At 52.2% G+C, this 20,404-nt stretch overlaps 1 protein-coding gene across 5 annotated transcripts in view; it reads left to right on the forward strand.

Moving 5' to 3' along the window:
* Nucleotides 1-20,404, forward strand: part of LOC140399972 (pyruvate carboxylase, mitochondrial-like) — a 445,397-nt gene that overhangs the window by 167,401 nt on the left and 257,592 nt on the right. For all 5 annotated transcript variants that reach the window (XM_072489467.1, XM_072489471.1, XM_072489470.1 and 2 more), the window contains one exon: nt 3,058-3,176. In XM_072489467.1, the coding sequence (XP_072345568.1) occupies nt 3,058-3,176 (119 nt within the window). The remainder of the gene's footprint in view (nt 1-3,057; nt 3,177-20,404) is intronic.

A 20,404-nucleotide genomic window follows, 5' to 3' on the forward strand; every position in this document is an offset into this window, starting at 1 on the left:
AGCCAGCAGGCAGGGATCTACCCCCGTACCTGTAGTACAGGGGCCTTACCGTAATACCCATATATACAATATAATACAACAGTGGTGACTACTACCCCCCCCCGAGAATCCGATATGTCTCAATAAGGTCGCCTCTCATTCTTCTAAACTCCCAATGAGTACAGGCCCCGGCCTACTCCACCTCCCCTCATGAGAAAGTCCCTCCAGACCCGGGATCGATCAATGTTAGTATATCTACCCTGGCGGGGCCGGTTTAGCTAAGTTCACGGGCGGCCTGGTTCGCGATGCAGAGCGAAACCAAAGGCGCGGGTTCAATTCCCGTACCGGCTGAGGTTATTCACGCGGCTATTCTCAACCTTGACCCTCGCCTGAGGTGTGGTGACCCTCCGGTTCAGTTGCCACAGTCAGCTCCCCCTCTCAAAGGGGAAAGCAGCCTATCATCATCAGGAACTATGACAACTTTACTTTGACCTCCCCTTCAATAAGGGGACCAAACCTATTCACAATATTCTAGGTGTGCTCCAACTCGTACCTTGCATAGCTTTAACAAGCTTCCCTATTTTTATACTCCATCCCTTTGAAATAAAGGCCAAATTCCATTTGTCTTCTATTGTGTCCACAGAAGAGTCCACACGGGACGCGTAAAGAAACTGATTATTTATTATATAAGTAACTACACGATGTGCACAAGTCCCGGTCGGGACTTCTCTGCTGGGCTCCCACTAGGGCCGATCTTTTATACACAGTGTCCTTCGCTCTGTTGATGGGACCCCTACCTCTCAGCAGGGAAGCCCGAACTCAATGAGACTCACGGGAGACTAATCCGCCCGAGCCTGTAGGTCTCGTGCGGGTATAACACCTTCCCTATTACCCGCTGTTCTTGCGTGCTCACTTTTTGTGATTTTTGTCCTCCAAATCCCTCTACACTGCAACTTTCTGCAGTCTCTCTCCATTTAAATAATGCTCAGCTTCTTTATTCTTCCTACCAAAGTGCGTAACTTCACATTTTCCTGCATTATATTCCATCTGCCACGTTTTTGCCCTCCCCCCGCCAGACTTGTCTATATAACTTGTGCAGACTCTTGTGTCATCCTCACCACTTAGCTTCCTGCCTATTTGTCTGTTGTCAGCCAACTTGGCAACAGTGCATTTGCCCCTGATGGATGTAAACGATCCGACATAGAACATACAGGCCTTATTGGAAGAGCAGAGGGATCTAGGTGTCCATGTACATAGATCCCTGAAAGTTGCCACCCAGGTTGATAGGGTTGTGAAGAAGGCCTATGGAGTGTTGGCCTTTATTGGTAGGGGGATTGAGTTCCGGAGTCGGGAGGTCATGTTGCAGATGTACAGAACTCTGGTACGGCCGCATTTGGAGTATTGCGTACAGTTCTGGTCACCGCATTATAGGAAGGACGTGGAAGCTTTGGAGCGGGTGCAGAGGCGATTTACCAGGATGCTGCTTGGTATGGAGGGAAAATCTTATGAGGAAAGGCTGATGGACTTGAGGTTGTTTTCGTTAGAGAGAAGAAGGTTAATTTAAACTTAATAGAGGCATACAAAATGATCAGGGGGTTAGATAGGGTGGACAGTGAGAGCCTTCTCCCGCGGATGGAAATGGCTAGCACGAGAGGACATAGCTTTAAACTGAGGGGTAATAGATATAGGACAGAGGTCAGAGGTAGGTTCTTTACGCAAAGAGTGGTGAGGCCGTGGAATGCCCTACCTGCAACAGTAGTGAACTCGCCAACATTGAGGGCATTTAAAAGTTTATTGGATAAGCATATGGATGATAATGGCATAGTGTAGGTTAGATGGCTTTTGTTTTGGTGCAACATCGTGGGCCGAAGGGCCTGTACTGCGCTGTATCGTTCTATGTTCTAGAAGGTATCTTCGCCCCTGGTATTCTGGGGAAAATACTTATCTCTCGAACAACATCATCAAAATGTTTGCTTTGAAGGTCGAAACGATAGCCACGTTTCCTGCGTGACAACAGCGGCAAAACTTGCAACGGTTTTGGGATAGTTTGAGAGCACCCAAGACAGCATTTTCCAAACTGGTGACTTAATAATAATCTTTATTAGTGTCACAAGTAGGCCCACATTAACACTGTAATGAAGTTATTGTGAAAAGCCCCTAGTCGCCACACTCCGGCGCCTGTTCGGGTACACAGAGGGAGAATTCAGAATATAGAACATAGAACATACAGCACAGAACAGGCCCTTCGGCCCACGATGTTGTGCCGAACCTTTGTCCTAGATTAATCATAGATTATCATTGAATTTACAGTGCAGAAGGAGGCCATTCGGCCCTTTGAGTCTGCACCGGCTCCTGGAAAGAGCACCCTACCCAAACTCAACACCTGCACCCAACACCAAGGGCAATTTTGGACAATAAGGGCAATTTATCATTGGCCAATCCACCTAACCTGCACATCTTTGGACTGTGGGAGGAAACCGGAGCACCCGGAGGAAACCCACGCAGACACGGGGAGGACGTGCAGACTCCGCACAGACAGTGACCCAAGCCGGAATCGAACCTGGGACCCTGGAGCTGTGAAGCAATTGTGCTAACCACTGTGCTACCGTGCTGCCCCAAATGTCCAATTCACCCAGCGAGCACGTCTTTCGGGACTTGTGGGAGGAAACCGGAGCACCCGGAGGAAACCCACGCAGGCGGGGGGGGAGAACGTGCAGACTCCGCACAGACTGGCGCTGTGAAGCAATGGTGCTAACCACTGTGCTACCGTGACTTCTACCATCGAGAAGGACGAGGGCAGCAGGCACATGGGGAACACCACCACCTGCAAGGTCCCTCTCCAAACCGCTCGCCGTCCCGACTCGGAAATGTATCGGCCGTTCCCCCGCTGGGCCGAAACCCTGGAGCTCCCTTGCTTGCTCGGCACTGCGGGTGGGCATGGGTTCGGGGTGAACGGCGGCGGTGCGGGTGGGGGAGGTCACACCTAAATGGGGGGGGGATGGTACTGGCCCGAGGGTCGGAACAATCTATTCCTGTGCATCGGACTGAACTGAATTTCTCTCCTTCAACAACCTCCAGGTGGGCTACGAAAATGCCGGCACGGTGGAATTTCTGATCGACAAGCACGACAAGTACTTCTTCATCGAGGTCAACTCCAGGCTTCAAGTGGAGCATACCGTCACTGAAGAAATCACTGAGTAAGTGGTTCATGGCTAATTAATGATAATGGGAGAATCTGCGGGCATTTTAGGTGGAGTTAATGAGTTGATTGAATCACCACGAGCCACTTGAGGGAATAGGTTCTGTGATCACAGTGTAGCTACACGAGCACAGTCAACTCCTGCTCGCATCTCCTGGGAAATTCATACATATTATACCATGTGATCCTGCCGCCGTTGTACCTGGTTCTTTTGTGCTGTTCTTTGAAGGATGGGATGTTGCTGGCGGGCAAAACAGAGGCATGTAAACACAAAATATTTTTTCTCTCCCCCCGCCCCCGACACACTGAATTGAAGTGCTGAACATTCAATTATGTTCTGTGCTCTTCACCCGCTGCTGCCTTCTTTCTGCTTTGGAAATGAAGGCAGCTGCACACTGTTCGACTGTCGGTGAATGGAGCTGCCTGCCTGATAGCTGTGCGCGTTTCTTCCCCCCCCCCCCCCCGTTTGACGGCCCGGTCTGCAGTTTGCCTCGTGATGGGGAGATTGGAGAAGGTGGCACCGCCCTCCTCACCACACAAGAGGTGCGAAGAGAGATGTAGGCGAGGCTGGCACCGGGGCGGCACATTGGCTAGCACTGCCGCTTCGCAGCCCTAGGGTCCCGGGTTCGATTCTCGGGTCACCGTCTGCCGCGGAGTCTGCACCTTCTCCCCCGTGTGTGCGTGGGTTTCCTCCGGGTGCTCCGGTTTCCTCCCATAGTCCAAAGATGTGCAGGTTAGGTGGATTGGCCATGATAAATTGCCATTAGTGTCCACAGGTGTTGGGCGGGGTTGCTGGGTTACGGGGATGGGGCGGAGGAGTGGGCTTAAGTGGGGCACTCTTCCCAAGGCCCGGTGCAGACCCGAAGGGCCGAATGGCCTCGGTCTGCACTGTAAATTCTACGTCAATGTCTCGGTCTTGACAGAGTAAGTATATATCCCTGACACTTTCTGTCCCAGTGCAAAACACCCTCCACCCCCCTCCCCCACTGGGCCACCTGTTACTATGACCCTGGAGCAGACCCTATAGTTTTTGGTACGATCCCGTTACGGGCCGGTAACCTGTTGTTTGAAGGAGACAAAGTTGGATGTCCAAAGTGCTTACTAAGAAAATAAAGTCACAAGATTCCACGCCTTTTGATGAAGAAAACTTTCCTCTGCAAGGTCAAAGAGATGAAATAATTTGCCGTGTCCAACTTGCACTCGCACGTTATTCAGGTAGATTTGAATGAACTGGAAAACTGTGGTCTGGTTTAGCTCAGTGGGCTAGACAGCTGTTTTGTAATGCAGAACCAGGCCAGCAACGCGGGTTCAATTCCCGTACCAGCTTACCCGAACAAAGCGCCGGAATGTGGCGACGAGGGGCTTTTCACAGTAACTCCATACTTGTGACAAGAAAAGATTATCAATATTATTACATTACACATTAAATAGCAAATGCGACCAAGACGGATCCCATGGATTTTTCAGCAGCCTCCCAGACGTCTGCGTTCGCTGTGTGTCACACAAACCCGTTCCGTCTTGGACTTCTCCCTGTAGTTTGTTTGCCTCTTGAGGGTTTTGATCTCATCTTCCCGGGTCTATGGATTCCTGGGTCTGCACTCCAGCACCAAGTCACAGGCACACCTCCAGCTCTTCACTGTGCAGAGCAGCACAGCACTGGGCCAGAGTGTTACCTGTGACAGAAAGATCCGTAACATGAGATCACCAATATTCTGCTGCCTTTGCAGCTCTCCCGAGCTTCTCCAGAGCCCTCACTAGATGAAGCCTGTCAATTAATCGCATCACTTTTACTGCTTGGGGCCTCTTTCTATGCTCCTCTCTCCTGTGGTTCTTACCAGTGACTTCTTTCCCAGTTCTCCCTCACTCTCTTTCTCCTTTCGCTCTCTCCCTCCCCTCTTTCTCTCTCCACTCTTTCTCCCTCCCCTCTTTCTCCCTCTCCCTCTCTCTTTCTCTCTCTCTCTCTCTCCCTCTCTCTTTCTCTCACGCTCTCTCTCACCCCATCTTTCTTTCTCTTACCCCTCTTTCTCTCTCCCACCCCCTCTTTCTCTCCGTAACTCTCGTTCTCCCTCTCTCTTTCCTTCTCTCTTTCTCCTCTCTCTCACTCTTTTGCTCTGTTTCCTTTCTCCATCCCTCGCTCTCTTTCTCCTCTCTCTCCCCTCTCTTTCTCTCAACCCCCCTTTTCCTTCTCTCGCTCTATCTTCCTCCTTTTCCTTTCTTGCACTTTCTCATCCCTCCTTTTTTCTTTCTTTCTCTCTCTCTCTTTCCCTCACACTCGCTTTCTCTTCTGTCTCACCCCTCACTCCCTCACCCCGTCTTTTTCTCTGTAACTCCCTCTCTCCCCCTCTCTCCGTCTCTCTCACCCTCTCTCTAGCTCTCGCTCTTTCTCCTCTTCACCCTCTTTTTCTTCTTCCACCTCAATTGATTTCTCTTTCTCCCTCTTTATTTCCCTCTCGATATATTTCTATTCTCTCTCTCACCCCCTCTTTCTCTCTGGAACTCTCTCCCCCTCTCTATTTCTTCCCTCTATTTCTCCCTTTTTCTTTCCTCTCCCCTCTCTGTCTTTCTCTCTATCTCATACTCTCACTCACTCTCACTCTCCTGCTCTCTTTCTCTCCCTCTCGCTCTATTTCTTCTCTCTCTTTCTCTCTACTTTTTGTTGCCTTCTCTCACCCTCTCTTCATCTTTCTTATCCTCTTTCCTCTCTCATTCTCTCTCTCGCCCTCTTTCTCACTCTCCCGCTCGCTCTCTTTGTCTTCTCTCTCTTTCTCGCTACATCATTCTCTCTTTCATCGGATTTACAGTACAGAAGGAGGCCTTACGGCCCATCGAGTCTGCACCGGCCCTTGGAAAGAGCACCCCACTTAAGCCCATGCCTCCACCCCTTCCCCGTAACTCTAACCCCACCCAACCTTTTTTTTGGACATGAAGGGCAATTTAGCACAGCCAATCCACCTAACCGACACATCTTTGGACTGTGGGCGGAAACCGGAGCACCCGGAGGAAACCCACGCAGACACGGGGAGAACGTGCAGACTCCGCACAGACAGTGTCCCAGTGGGGAATCGAACCTGGGACCCTGGTGCTGTGAAGCAACTGTGCTAACCACTGTGCTACCGTGCCACCCCTCTTTCTCTCTCTCACCCCGTCTTTCTGTAACACTTCCCCCTCTCTATTTCTTTCTCGCTCTCTGTTTCTTCCTTTCTCTTTATGGCTCACGTTCTCCTCGTTCTTTCACTTTCTTTCTCCTCTCTTGCTATCTGCCTGCCGTATCTTTCTCCTTGCTCTCTTTACTTCTCTCGCTGTCTTCCTCCCCTCCCTCTCTCTCTCTCTCTCTCTCCCCCCTCTCCCTCTCACACTGTCTTTATTGCTCTCCCCCTCTCTTTCTCTCTCTTCCCCTCTCTCCCCTCTCCCCTATCTCTCTCTTTCTCACTCTCTTTCCCTCTCACTCTCTTTCGCATCTCCCTCTCGCTCACCCCCTCTTTCTCTCTGCAACTTTTTTTCCCACTCTATTTCTTTCTCTCCTTCTTCCTTTCTCTTTCTTGCTCTCTCCGTCGCACTCTATTGCTATCCCACTCTTTCTTTCTCTTTCTCCCTCTCTCAGTTTCTTTCTCCCTCTCTCGCTCTCTTTCTGCCTTTCTCACTCTCTTTCTGCCCTCTTTCTCTCTCTCTCCCTTTTCTTTCCTCTCTCATTTTCTCTCTCTTTTTATTGGACTTCTCACCGGCATTCCTCAAAGAAACATACATAGAACATGGAACATTACAGCGCAGTACAGGCCCTTCGGCCCTCGATGTTGCGCCGACCTGTGAAACCACTCTAAAGCCCATCTACACTATTCCCTTATCGTCCATATGTCTATCCAATGACCATTTGAATGCCCTTAGTGTTGGCGAGTCCACTGCTGTTGCAGGCAGGGCATTCCACGCCCTTACTACTCTCAATTTAAAGCTATGTCCCCCTCGTGCTAGACATCACCATCCGAGGAAAAAAGCTCTCACTGTCCAGGAAATACACAGGAAGTAGAAGCAGGAGTAGGCCATTCGGCCCTTCGAGCCTACTCCGCCATTCATTTTGATCATGGCTGATCGTAATGGAAATATATCGGCCGTTCCTTCACTGTCGCTGGGGTCAAAATCCTGGAACTCCCTCCCTAACAGCACAGTGGGTGTACCTACACCACACGGGACTGCAGGGGTTCAAGATGGCGGCTCACCCACCATCTTCTCGAGGAGCAATTAGGGATGGGCAACAAACGCGGGGCCCGGCGAGCGACGCCCACATCCCTTAAATGACGAACAAATAAAATATTAAACCATAAAACTGGGGCCCCCGGTGCCCTGAGGAATATTTCATCTTGAAGAAGAGCAAAGGAACTCCCCCCGGTGCCCTGAGCAATATTTATCCTTCCATCAACATCACAGCGAGAAAGAAAACTGCAATAGGTCTGTGTTATTGGAATCATGGGAAGTTTACGAAGCAAAACTGAGGCCATTCGACCCATCGTGGGCCTGTCGGCCAGAATCAGGAACTAGCCGCTCATTTTAATCCCACTTTCCCGAACCCGCTCCATAGCCTCGCAGGTTCCAACGCTTCAGATGCAGGGCCAGGTACCTTTTTAAGAGAGTTTTTTTTTTAATGAACAATTTTATTGAGGCATTTTTGGCTTGGTAAACAGCAACAGTACAGAACAGTGTGCAAAGAACAATTAACATAGTGCCAAAGCCAGCTCCCATCCCACAAGGACCCGCCTAATTAACCCCCTAATCTACGTTACCTTACCCCCCTTCCCGCTTCCCCCCCCCCCCCCCCCCCCCCCCCCCCCCTGCAGACGGTTACGTTTCCGCGAAGAAGTCGATGAACGGTTGCCAGCCCCGGGCGAACCCTGACAGTGACCCTCTCAGGGCGAACTTAATCTTCTCCAGACCGAGAAAGCTCGCCATGCCCGATAGCCAGGCCTCCGACTTCGGGGGCTTTGAGTCCCTCCACGCCAGCAGTATTCGTCGCCGGGCTACCAGGGAAGCAAAGGGCAGAACGTCGGCCCCTCTCTCCTCCTGGACTCCCGGGTCCTCCGAAACCCCACAAATTGCCACCTCCGGACTCATCGCCACCCTTGTTTTCAGTACCCGGGACATAATGCCCGCGAATCCCTGCCTGTACCCCCTGAGTTTTGGACATGCCCAGAACATGTGGACATGGTTCGCTGGTCCTCCCGAACATCTGGCGCACCTGTCCTCCAGTCCAAAGAATTTACTCATCCGGGCCACCGTCATGTGGGCCCGGTGAACGACCTACCTTTTTAAATGAGTTGAGCGTTTCAGCTTCAACCACCAACTTCGGGGCCCTGAATTCCCTCCCACCCTCGGGGTGAAAAAGCTTTTCCTCGTGTTCCCCTCGAACCCTTCGACCAATCACCTCTGATCTCCTGGTAATCTACCCCTCCTTTGGGGGGGGGGTGGAAATGAGTGTTTCCTGTAAACCCCATCACGGCCCGTCATATTTATGAGCACCTCAGTAAGGTCACTCCTTCGCCTCCTCTGTTCCGAGGAAAACAGCCCTCGCATGTCCAACTTCTCCTCAGAACTGCCATTTTCAAATCCTAGCAACATTCTTGTGACTCTCCTAATAATGATAATAATATAGAACATAGAAAAATACAGGCCCTTCGGCCCACGATGTTGTGCCGAACCTTTGTCCTAGATTTATCATAGATTATCATTGAATTTACAGCGCAGAAGGAGGCCATTCGGCCCTTTGAGTCTGCACCGGCTCTTGGAAAGAGCACCCTACCCAAACTCAACACCTCCACCCAACACCAAGGGCAATTTTGGACTTTAAGGGCAATTTATCATTGGCCAATTCACCTAACCCGCACATCTTTGGACTGTGGGAGGAAACCGGAGCACCCGGAGGAAACCTACGCAGACACGGGGAGAATGTGCAGAGTCCGCACAGACAGTGACCCAAGCCGGAATCGAACCTGGGACCCTGGAGCTGTGAAGCAATTGTGCTATCCACAATGCTACCGTGCTGCCCTTAAGAACAAATAAATCTACTCTATATCATTTTACCGTAATCCATGTACCTATCCAACAGCTGCTTGAAGGTCCCTAATGTTTCCGACTCAACTACTTCCACAGGCAGTGCATTCCATGGCCCCACTACTCTCTGGGTGAAGAACCTACCTCTGATATCCCTCCTATATCTTCCACCTTTCACCTTAAATTTATGTCCCCTTGTAATGGTTTGTTCCACCCGGGGAAAAAGTCTCTGACTGTCTACTCTATCTATTCCCCTAATCATCTTATAAACCTCTATCAAGTCGCCCCTCATCCTTCTCCGTTCTAATGAGAAAAGGCCTAGCACCCTCAACCTTTCCTCGTAAGACCTACTCTCCATTCCAGGTAACATCCTGGCAAATCTTCTTTGCACCTTTTCCAAAGCTTCCACATCCTTCCTAAAATGAGGTGACCAGAACTGTACACAATACTCCAAATGTGGCCTTACCAAAGTTTTGTACAGCTGCATCATCACCTTACGGCTCTTAAATTCAATCCCTCTGTTAATGAACGCGAGCACACCATAGGCCTTCTTCACAGCTCTATCCACTTGAGTGGCAACTTTCAAAGATGTATGAACGTAGACCCCAAGATCTCTCTGCTCCTCCACATTGCCAAGAACTCTACCGTTAACCCTGTATTCCGCATTCATATTTGTCCTTCCAAAATGGACAACCTCACACTTTTCAGGGTTAAACTCCATCTACCACTTCTCAGCCCAGCTCTGCATCCTATCTATGTCTCTTTGCAGCCGACAACAGCCCTCCTTACTATCCACAACTCCACCAATCTTCGTATCGTCTGCAAATTTACTGACCCACCCTTCAACTCCCTCATCCAAGTCATTAATGAAAATCACAAACAGCAGAGGACCCAGAACTGATCCCTGCGGTACGCCACTGGTAACTGGGATCCAGGCTGAATATTTGCCATCCACCACCACTCTCTGACTTCTATCGGTTAGCCAGTTTGTTATCCAACTGGCCAAATTTCCCACTATCACATGCCTCCTTACTTTCTGCAGAAGCCTACCATGGGGAACCTTATCAAATGCCTTACTAAAATCCATGTACACTACATCCACTGCTTTACCTTCATCCACATGCTTGGTCACCTCCTCAAAGAATTCAATAAGATTTGTAAGGCAAGACCTACCCCTCACAAATCCATGCTGACTATCCCTAATCAAGCAGTGTCTTTCCAGATGCTCAGAAATCCTATCCTTCAGTACCCTTTCCATTACTTTGCCTACCACCGAAGTAAGACTAACTGGCCTGTAATTCCCAGGGTTATCCCTAGTCCCTTTTTTGAACAGGGGCACGACATTCGCCACTCTCCAATCCCCTGGTACCACCCCTGTTGACAGTGAGGACGAAAAGATCATTGCCAACGGCTCTGCAATTTCATCTCTTGCTTCCCATAGAATCCTTGGATATATCCCGTCAGGCCCGGGGGACTTGTCTATCCTCAAGTTTTTCAAAATGCCCAACACATCTTCCTTCCTAACAAGTATTTCCTCGAGCTTACCAGTCTGTTTCACACTGTCCTCTCCAACAATATCGCCCCTCTCATTTGTAAATACAGAAGGAAAGTACTCGTTCAAGACCTCTCCTATCTCTTCAGACTCAATACACAATCTCCCGCTACTGTCCTTGATCGGACCTACCCTCGCTCTAGTCATTCTCATATTTCTCACATATGTGTAAAAGGCCTTGGGGTTTTCCTTGATCCTACCCGCCAAAGATTGTTCATGCCCTCTCTTAGCTCTCCTAATCCCTTTCTTCAGTTCCCTCCTGGCTATCTTGTATCCCTCCAATGCCCTGTTTCCTCAGCCTTACATAAGTCTCCTTTTTCCTCTTAACAAGACATTCAACCTCTCTTGTCAACCATGGTTCCCTCACTCGACCATCTCTTCCCTTTATTAGTGTCACAAGTAGGCTTACATTAACACCGCAATGAAGTTACTGTGAAAATCCCCTCGTCGCCACATTCCGGCGCCTGTTCGGGTACACGGAGGGAGAATTCGGAATGTCTTTCGGGACTTGTGGGAGGAAACCGGAGCGCCCGGAGGAAACCCACGCAGACACGGGGGAGAACGTGCAGACTCCGCACAGACAGTGACCCAAGCCAGGAATCGAACCTGGGACCCTGGCGCTGTGAAATAACTGTGCTAACCACTGTGTTACTGTGCCTCCCCTCTGCGCTCTGTCTCCAGAGAGACTGTGTCCTCCCTGTAATATAACCAGAACGGTACAGGAAGCTCCAGCTGTAGCCCTTTTCGTGGTGCTTTTTACAGATCCAGCATTGTACCCTTATTGTTGTATTCAATCCCTTGCCCAATAAAGGAAAATGTTCCACATTATCACCTTGCCCACCTGTCATGTCACCTTTAGCGAGCCATGAAGAGAGCTAGAATACAAGACAAGGGAGGTACTTCTGAGGCTGTATAAGGCCCTGCTCGGACCCCATTTGGAGCATTGTGAGCAGTTTTGGGCCCCATATCTAAGGAAGGATGCGCTGGGGCCTTGGAAAGGGTCCAGAGGAGGTTCACAAGAATGATCCCTGGAATGAAGAGCTTGTCGTATACGGAACGGTTGAGGATTCTGGGTCCGTACTCGTTGGAGTTTAGAAGGATGAGGGGGATCTTATTGAAACATACAGGATACTGCGAGGCCTGGATAGAGTGGACGTGGAGAGGATGTTTCCACTTGTAGGAGAAACTAGAAGCAGAGGACACCATCTCAGACTAAAGGGACGATCCTTTAAAACAGAGATGAGGAGGAATTTATTTCGCCAGAGGGGGGTGAATCTGTGGAACTCTTTGCCACAAAAGGCTGTGGAGGCCAAATCACTGAGTGTCTTTAACACAGAGTTTGATAGGTTCTTGATTAATACGGGGATCAGGGGTTATGGGGAGAAGGCAGGAGAATGGGGGTGAGAAAATATCAGCCATGATTGAATGGCGTAGCAGACTCGATGGGCCGAGTGGCCTAATTCTGCTCCTATGCCTTATGGTCGCATGGTCTTACGGTGAACATGCCCTTACCCCCTCTCGTTCGTTGAGTATATCCCTGCGCCTTGTTTGCCCGTCCCCAATTGCGTGACTCTTCTGGACTGGTGACTGGTGGGAAACCGCATTGAAACGCGAGTATCCCTCCATTCGCCACCCCGCGTGCGGCGCAGTGATTGGCGTCGACGGAGAGTTGAAAGTTCTCCACGCACGAGTCTGGAGGTTGGAGGGGGGCGGATTGAACCTGGGGCTCGGCCTCTGGGTTTTCAAATCCCCATTAATGACCCCTCCCCCTCAACTTCTCCATGACATCCCTTCCTGGAAGGAGTGTCGGTGCGGAGACGTGAGATGCCGCGTGCGTCTGCGGGAAGCGGGGAAGAGCTTGGCACCTGAATGAATTAGCGCATGGATCTTTCATCGTGTTAAAGATGGACTATATTGTTAACATTATCAGACATCCAGGTGCACAAATGTTCAGCCTTTCTTTTGGGTATCAAAAAAGCAATGATGTATAGAAGTCCTCTGGGAAGCAGTGCTTAGCGATTCCCGTGACTGTTAAAGGTCAACTCTTTCCATTTAATTGATTCAAAACTCTCTGAGAAACCTGTGTGCGAATTGCAGCCCCTTCATGTTTGCAGACTGCTCTCGGGTTCTGCCTCTGATCCACTGCACTGAGAACACAAGAGCGGACAGTGTGTTCTGGGCAGAATTATGATCCGATCAGGATGCGTTGGTTACCATTTGGTGGGTCTCAGTGCAGTGTTCTCAGTCTTCAGGAGGTTAATGGTACTTATTTCTGTGCTGCAGGAAACCTGTACACACACACATAGATAGTAAAGGGTTCACGCTGGGAGCTGCCTCCATGCTTGCTCATGCACACGTCTCTGTCCGACACTAGACTGACCCCGAGCTGCGGGTCGTGTGTTCTCTTACATTATGGCTCCCCTCTCGGCAGGTTTGTAGCTTGTGTGTGTGTGTGTGGTGGGGTGGGGGGGGGGGAAACATGAAACAGCACAGGCGTGCTTTCCCGCGTCCTCACAGCGATTTGGCGCTGTGCCGGGCAAGGCCTTGGGCTGACCGCCTGCCCTTGGCCCATTTGTGGACCCTGAGTGGCCGATTATTGACCCCCCTAAGGGCCGTTTCCCTCCTGACCTCAATGTTCAGGCCAGCCGGTGGAGTTCCCGGTGTTGCCAATTCGCACCGGAGACACCAACAATGTTGCTCTTTTTAACTGGATACTGATATGACAGCTATTAATGATGATATTGCTTTTCAGAGTCGCCAGATATCAAATGATACCACCACAAGGTTTAGCCGGATATCGATCAAAGACCCAACAACCAATTAATTAGTTCAAGTTCAATGATAGTTTATTTACGCACAAGAATTACTTCGACATGCAACATAAAACACTACAAGCTAAATTACACCTAACACTACAACAACCTGTACTTAACTTCAGGCACCCGGCTTTATGCAGAGGAACAAGGCCTTTGTTCGGATGGGGCCGCGTGCAGTCGCTGCTCGGTGGCATCCCCGTTTACAGTAGTGTTCGGTGAGGCGGGGGAGGGGGGGGGGGGATGGTGGTCCCATCGGCTTCACCAATGGGAAGGAAATCGGCCACCTTTACCTGGCCTGGCCTGCACGTCGCCCCAGACCGGCAGCAACGCGTTTGACTCTTAACGACCTTCCAAAATGTTCGGTTCGAGGGCAATTAGGGATGGGCAATAAATGCTGGCCATACCAGCGACACCCACATCCCATTCATAGAGTTCATAGAATTTACAGTGCAGAAGGAGGCCATTCGGCCCATTGAGTGTGCTCCGGGTCTTGGAAAGAGCACCCTACCCAAGGTCAACACCTCCAGCCTATCCCCATAACCCAGTCACCCCACCCAACACGAAGGGCAATTTTGGACACTACGGGCAATTTATCACGGCCAATCCACCTAACCTGCACATCTTTGGACTGTGGGAGGAAACCGGAGCACCCGGAGGAAACCCACGCACACACGGGGAGGATGTGCAGACTCCGCACAGACAGTGACCCAAGCCGGAATCGTTCACTGTGGGGGGTGGGGGGGGGGGGGGGGGGGGGGGGTGGCAGAGTCCATGGGCGGGATTCTCCGAAATGGAGGCAGAGTGTGAACGCCGCCGTTCACGCCGCTGCAGCCTCCCTTCCCAGTGCTAGCTGGGCGCCGCGCCAATTCGCGCATGCGCGGGGGACTTCCTCAATGCGCCCGCCCCGACCCAACATGGAGCGGGGGCTCAGGGGCCGGCCGCGTAATACAATAGGGCCGGGGCTGGAGAGGCCGGCCCGCCGATCGGTGGGCCCCGATCGCGGGCCAGACCCCATCGGAGCCGCCCCCCCCTCCGGTGCAGGAGCGCTTTCCCCCGCCCCGCAGGCCGACCCTACGCACAGAGTTCCCGCCGGCTGGGAGCAGGTGTGAACGGGGCCGGCGGGACACTGCCACTTCCGCTCGACCGCTCAGCTCATCAAGGCCGGAGAATCGGCGGCCCGGCCACGGACAGCGGCCCGCGACCGGCGGCGCGCCAAACGCGCCGGCGCAAATGGCGCCGATTCGCCCCTCCTCGGAGAGCCGGCGCCGCGGGAAAAAATGGCGCGGACGGCGATTTCCCCCATACGGCGCGGCATGGGGGAATCCCGCCCCATGTGTATATTGGTGGCTGAGATAGATTCTTGATCAGTCAGGGAATCCAGGGTTGTTGCTGGGAAAGGGCAGGAAAGTGGACCTGAGGATTGTTGGATCATCCACGATCCTATTGAATGGCTCAAAGGGCCGAATGACAATGAAATGAAATGAAATGAAAATCGCTTATTGTCACAAGTAGGCTTCAAATGAAGTTACTGTGAAAAGCCCCTAGTCGCCACATTCCGGCGCCTGTTCGGGGAGGCTGTTACGGGAATTGAATCGTGCTGCTGGCCTGCCTGGGTCTGCTTCCAAAGCCAGCGATTTAGCCCAGTGTGCTAAACCAGCCCCTCATGGCCCACTCCTGTTCCTATTTCTTATGGTTCTTATGGTCAAAGGATTTATTGACGGAGTAAGATGAGAATGGATGGAAAAGGCTCAAGTGGGCTCAAGAATTGACACAGAGATCTAGGAGTACAGGCCCACAGGTCACTGAAAGGGGCAACACAGGTGGAGAAGGTAGTCAAGAAGGCATAGGGCATGCTTGCCTTCATTGGCCGGGGCATTGAGTATAAGAATTGGCAAGTCATGTTGCAGCTGTATATAACCGTAGTTAGGCCACACTTGGAGAATAGTGTTCAATTCTGGTCGCCACACTACCAGAAGGATGTGGCGGCTTTAGAGAGGGTGCAGAAGAGATTTACCAGAATGTTGCCTGGTATGGAGGGCATTAACTATGAGGAGAGGTTGAATAAACTCGGTTTGTTCTCACTGGAACGAAGGAGGTTGAGGGGCGACCTGATAGAGGTATACAAAATTATGAGGGGCATAGACAGAGTGGATAGTCAGAGGCTTTTCCCCAGGGTAGAGGGGTCAATTACTAGGGGGCATAGGTTTAAGGTGCGAGGGGCAAGGTTTAGAGTAGATGTACGAGGCAAGTTTTTTACACAGAGGGTAGTGGGTGCCTGGAACTCGCTACCGGAGGAGGTAGTGGAAGCAGGGACGATAGGGACATTTAAGGGGAATCTTGACAAATACATGAATAGGATGGGAATAGAGGGATACGGACCCCGGAAGTGCAGAAGATTTTAGTTTAGTCGGGCAGCATGGTCGGCACGGGCTTGGAGGGCCTAAGGGCCTGTTCCTGTGCTGTACATTTCTTTGTTCTTTCTTTGTTCTTTGGAGCTTCAACAACAGTACAGGCCTGGGAGTCCAACAGTCCGGTTCTGTGCTGTACATGAACAAAACTTGGCCCGGGATTCCTTTGCGTCTCTGTAACTGCTGTGCGCGGTGCGGTCACTGGGTTAGTATTTCCTGCATTCATGATATACAGTTCTCTAAAGGAATACAATCCCACCTTTCCACAAGTTTATTTCTGGAAGGCAGACTAATCTGATGTAACGCACTGGCAAGGGGTCTTTCACTGCCCACTGTGTGCAGTGCGAGGGGTCTTTCACTGGCTGCTGTGTGCAGTGCGAGGGGTCTTTCACTGCCCACTGTGTGCAGTGCGAGGGGTCTTTCACTGGCTGCTGTGTGCAGTGCGAGGGGTCTTTCGCTGGCCACTGTGTGCTGTGCGAGGGGTCTTTCACTGGCCACTGTGAGCAGTGTGAGGGGTCTTTCACTGTGAGCAGTGCGAGGGGTCTTTCACTGGCCACTGTGTGCTGTGCGAGGGGTCTTTCACTGCCCGCTGTGTGCAGTGCGAGGGGTCTTTCACTGTGTGCAGTGTGAGGGGTCTTTCACTGGCCACTGTGTGCAGTGCGAGGGGTCTTTCACTGCCCATTGTGTGCAGTGCGAGGGGTCTTTCACTGGCCACTGTGTGCAGTGTGAGGAGTCTTTCACTGTGTGCAGTGTGAAGGGTCTTTCACTGCCCACTGTGTGCAGTGTGAGGAGTCTTTCACTGTGTGCAGTGCGAAGGGTCTTTCACTGCCCACTGTGTGCAGTGCGAGGGGTCTTTCACTGTGTGCAGTGCGAAGGGTCTTTCACTGCCCACTGTGTGCAGTGCGAGGGGTCTTTCACTGCCCACTGTGTGCAGTGCGAGGGGTCTTTCACTGCCCACTGTGTGCAGTGCGAGGGGTCTTTCACTGCCCACTGTGTGCAGTGCGAGGGGTCTTTCACTGTCCACTGTGTGCAGTGCGAGGGGTCTTTCACTGTGTGCAGTGCGAGGGGTCTTTCACTGTGTGCAGTGCGAAGGGTCTTTCACTGCCCACTGTGTGCAGTGCGAGGGGTCTTTCACTGTGTGCAGTGCGAAGGGTCTTTCACTGCCCACTGTGTGCAGTGCGAGGGGTCTTTCACTGCCCACTGTGTGCAGTGTGAGGGGTCTTTCACTGCCCACTGTGTGCAGTGCGAGGGGTCTTTCACTGCCCACTGTGTGCAGTGCGAGGGGTCTTTCACTGCCCACTGTGTGCAGTGTGAGGAGTCTTTCACTGTGTGCAGTGCGAAGGGTCTTTCACTGCCCACTGTGTGCAGTGCGAGGGGTCTTTCACTGTATGCAGTGCGAAGGGTCTTTCACTGCCCACTGTGTGCAGTGCGAGGGGTCTTTCACTGTATGCAGTGCGAAGGGTCTTTCACTGCCCACTGTGTGCAGTGTGAGGAGTCTTTCACTGGCCACTGTGTGCGGTGCGAGGGGTCTTTCACTGTGTGCAGTGCGAAGGGTCTTCCAATGCCCCCTGTGTGCAGTGTGAGGAGTCTTTCACTGGCCGCTGTGTGCAGTGCGAGGGGTCTTTCACTGCCCACTGTGTGCAGTGCGAGGGGTCTTTCACTGCCCACTGTGTGCAGTGTGAGGAGTCTTCCATTGCCCCCTGTGTGCAGTGTGAGGAGTCTTTCACTGGCCGCTGTGTGCAGTGCGAGGGGTCTTTCACTGCCCACTGTGTGCAGTGCGAGGGGTCTTTCACTGCCCACTGTGTGCAGTGTGAGGAGTCTTTCACTGCCCACTGTGTGCAGTGTGAGGAGTCTTTCACTGGCCACTGTGTGCAGTGCGAGGGGTCTTTCACTGTGTGCAGTGTGAGGGGTCTTTCACTGGCGTCTGTGAGCAGTGCGAGGGGTCTTTCACTGGCCGCTGTGTGCAGTGCGAGGGGTCTTTCACTGGCCGCTGTGTGCAGTGCGAGGGGCCTTGCGCTCGCCGCTGTGTGCAGTGTGAGGGGTCTTTCACTGGCCGCTGTGTGCAGTGTGAGGGGTCTTTCACTGGCTACTGTGTGCAGTATGAAGGGTCTTTCACTGGCCGCTGTGTGGACTGCAAGGGACCTTGCACTGGCCCAGAGCGGAGTGTAAGGGGCCTTGCAGTGGCCCGAGTGGAGTGTAAGGTATCTTGCACTGGCCCAGAGCGGAGTGTAAGGGACCTTGTACTGGCCCAGAGCGGAGTGTAAGGGGCCTTGCACTGGCCCAGAACAGAGTGTAAGGGGCCTTGCAGTGGCCCGAGTGGAGTGTAAGGTACCTTGCACTGGCCCAGAGCGGAGTGTATGGGGCCTTGCACTGGCCCAGAGCGGAGTGTAAGGGGCCTTGCGCTGGCCCAGAGCGGAGTGTAAGGGGCCCTGCACTGGCCCAGAGCGGAGTGTAAGGGGCCTTGCAGTGGCCCGAGTGGAGTGTAAGGGGCCTTGCGCTGGCCCAGAGCGGAGTGTAAGGGGCCTTGCACTGGTCCAGAGCGGAGTGTAAGGGACCTTGCACTGGCCCAGAGCGGAGTGTAAGGGGCCTTGCACTGGCCCAGAGCGGAGTGTAAGGGGCCTTGCACTGGCCCAGAGCGGAGTGTAAGGGACCTTGCACTGGCCCAGAGCGGAGTGTAAGGGGCCTTGCACTGGCCCAGAGCGGCCGTGAGGATTCCCGCACCTAGAACAGTGCGGATGTCTGAGCACAGGGCATGCCCAGCCTCGGTTTCGTATCTAGTTTAAAAAGCGAAGCATTGGCAAAGTTAGAGTTCAGTGAAATACCACATCGAATCATAGAGTTTACAGTGCAGAAGGAGGCCATTCGGCCTATCGAGTCAGCACCGGCCCTTGGAAGTAGCCCCCCACCCAAGCCCAACCTATCCCAGCAACCCCACCTAACCTTTTTTGGACACTAAGTGCAATTTATCCTGGCCAATCCACCTAACCTGCACATCTTTGGACTGGGAGAAAACCGGAGCACCCGGAGGAACCCACGCAGACACGGGGAGAACGTGCAGACTCCACACAGACAGTGACCCAAGCCGGAATCGAACCTGGGACCCCGGAGCTGTGAGGCAGCAGTGCTAACCACTGTGCTACCCTGTTGCCCACATCCAGCACAGTGAAATCATTCCAAGTTATGACGTTGCTTTTGAAACTTACTCACTGTTTTATTTGTAACTAAATATTTCAGACTTTGCACAAATTGCGTACAGCGGCACCTCGCTCGTTGTCTCGATCACAAATCATGTCATCTCCAACCACCTCCATGTATCTCGCACCACCCACCTCATTCCTCCTGTTGCAAAACTCTTCCTTATGTGCCTGCCCCAGAAATAGCACTCCCGAAGTCACTCGCATCCGCTCTTCCAAATTCCCAACTGGCTGGCGATCACCTCAATATGGGCAGAGATGGCAAATCGCTCAACCACCTCCATTCTTTCACCACCTGATGCTTCTGTTCCCAACAGAACGCTTTCTCTGTCCGAACCTGGTCACTGGTCCTAGTCTGGCTCCCGCCCTCGATCTCTGTGACGTTGAAGTGGTGGATGGGGCTGAGGGGGTGGGCAGCCCTCAGTGCAATCTGTGCATGAATCGGCGAACCGTTCATGAACAGATGTGACTGGATCATGTGAATTACAGAGTGGCACTGTGGTTAGCACCGCTGCCTCACGCCGCCAGGGACCCGTGTTCAATTCCGGCCTCGGGTGACTGTCTGTGGAGTTTGCACGTTCTCCCCGTGTGTGCGTGGGTTTCCTCCGGGTGCTCCGGTTTCCTACCACAGTCCAAAGATGTGCAGGTCAGGTGGATTGGCCGTGCTAAATTACCCCTTAGTGTCCAAAGATGTGTCGGTTAGGTGGATTGGCCATGCTAAATTACCCCTTAGTGTCCAAAGATGTGCAGGTTAGGTGGATTGGCCGTGCTAAATTGCCCCCTAGTGTCCAAAGATGTGCAGGTTAGGTGGATTGGCCATGCTAAATTGCCCCTTAGTGTCCAAAGATGTGCAGGTTAGGTGGATTGGCCGTGCTAAATTGCCCCCTAGTGTCCAAAGATGTGCAGGTTAGGTGGATTGGCCGTGCTAAATTGTCCCTTCGTGTCCAAAGATGTGCAGGTTAGGTGGATTGGCCGTGCTAAATTGACCCTTAGTGTCCAAAGATGTGCAGGTTAGGTGGATTGGCCATGCTAAATTGTCCCTTAGTATCCAAAGATGTGCAGGTTAGGTGGATTGGCCGTGCTAAATTGTCCCTTAGTGTCCAAAGGTGTGCAGGTTAGGTGGATTGGCCGTGCTAAATTGTCCCTTAGTGTCCAAAGGTGTGCAGGTTAAGTGGATTGGCCGTGCTAAATTGTCCCTTAGTGTCCAAAGGTGTGCAGGT

This window comes from Scyliorhinus torazame, chromosome 24 (assembly GCF_047496885.1).
Source record: "Scyliorhinus torazame isolate Kashiwa2021f chromosome 24, sScyTor2.1, whole genome shotgun sequence".
Lineage (NCBI taxonomy): Eukaryota > Metazoa > Chordata > Chondrichthyes > Carcharhiniformes > Scyliorhinidae > Scyliorhinus > Scyliorhinus torazame.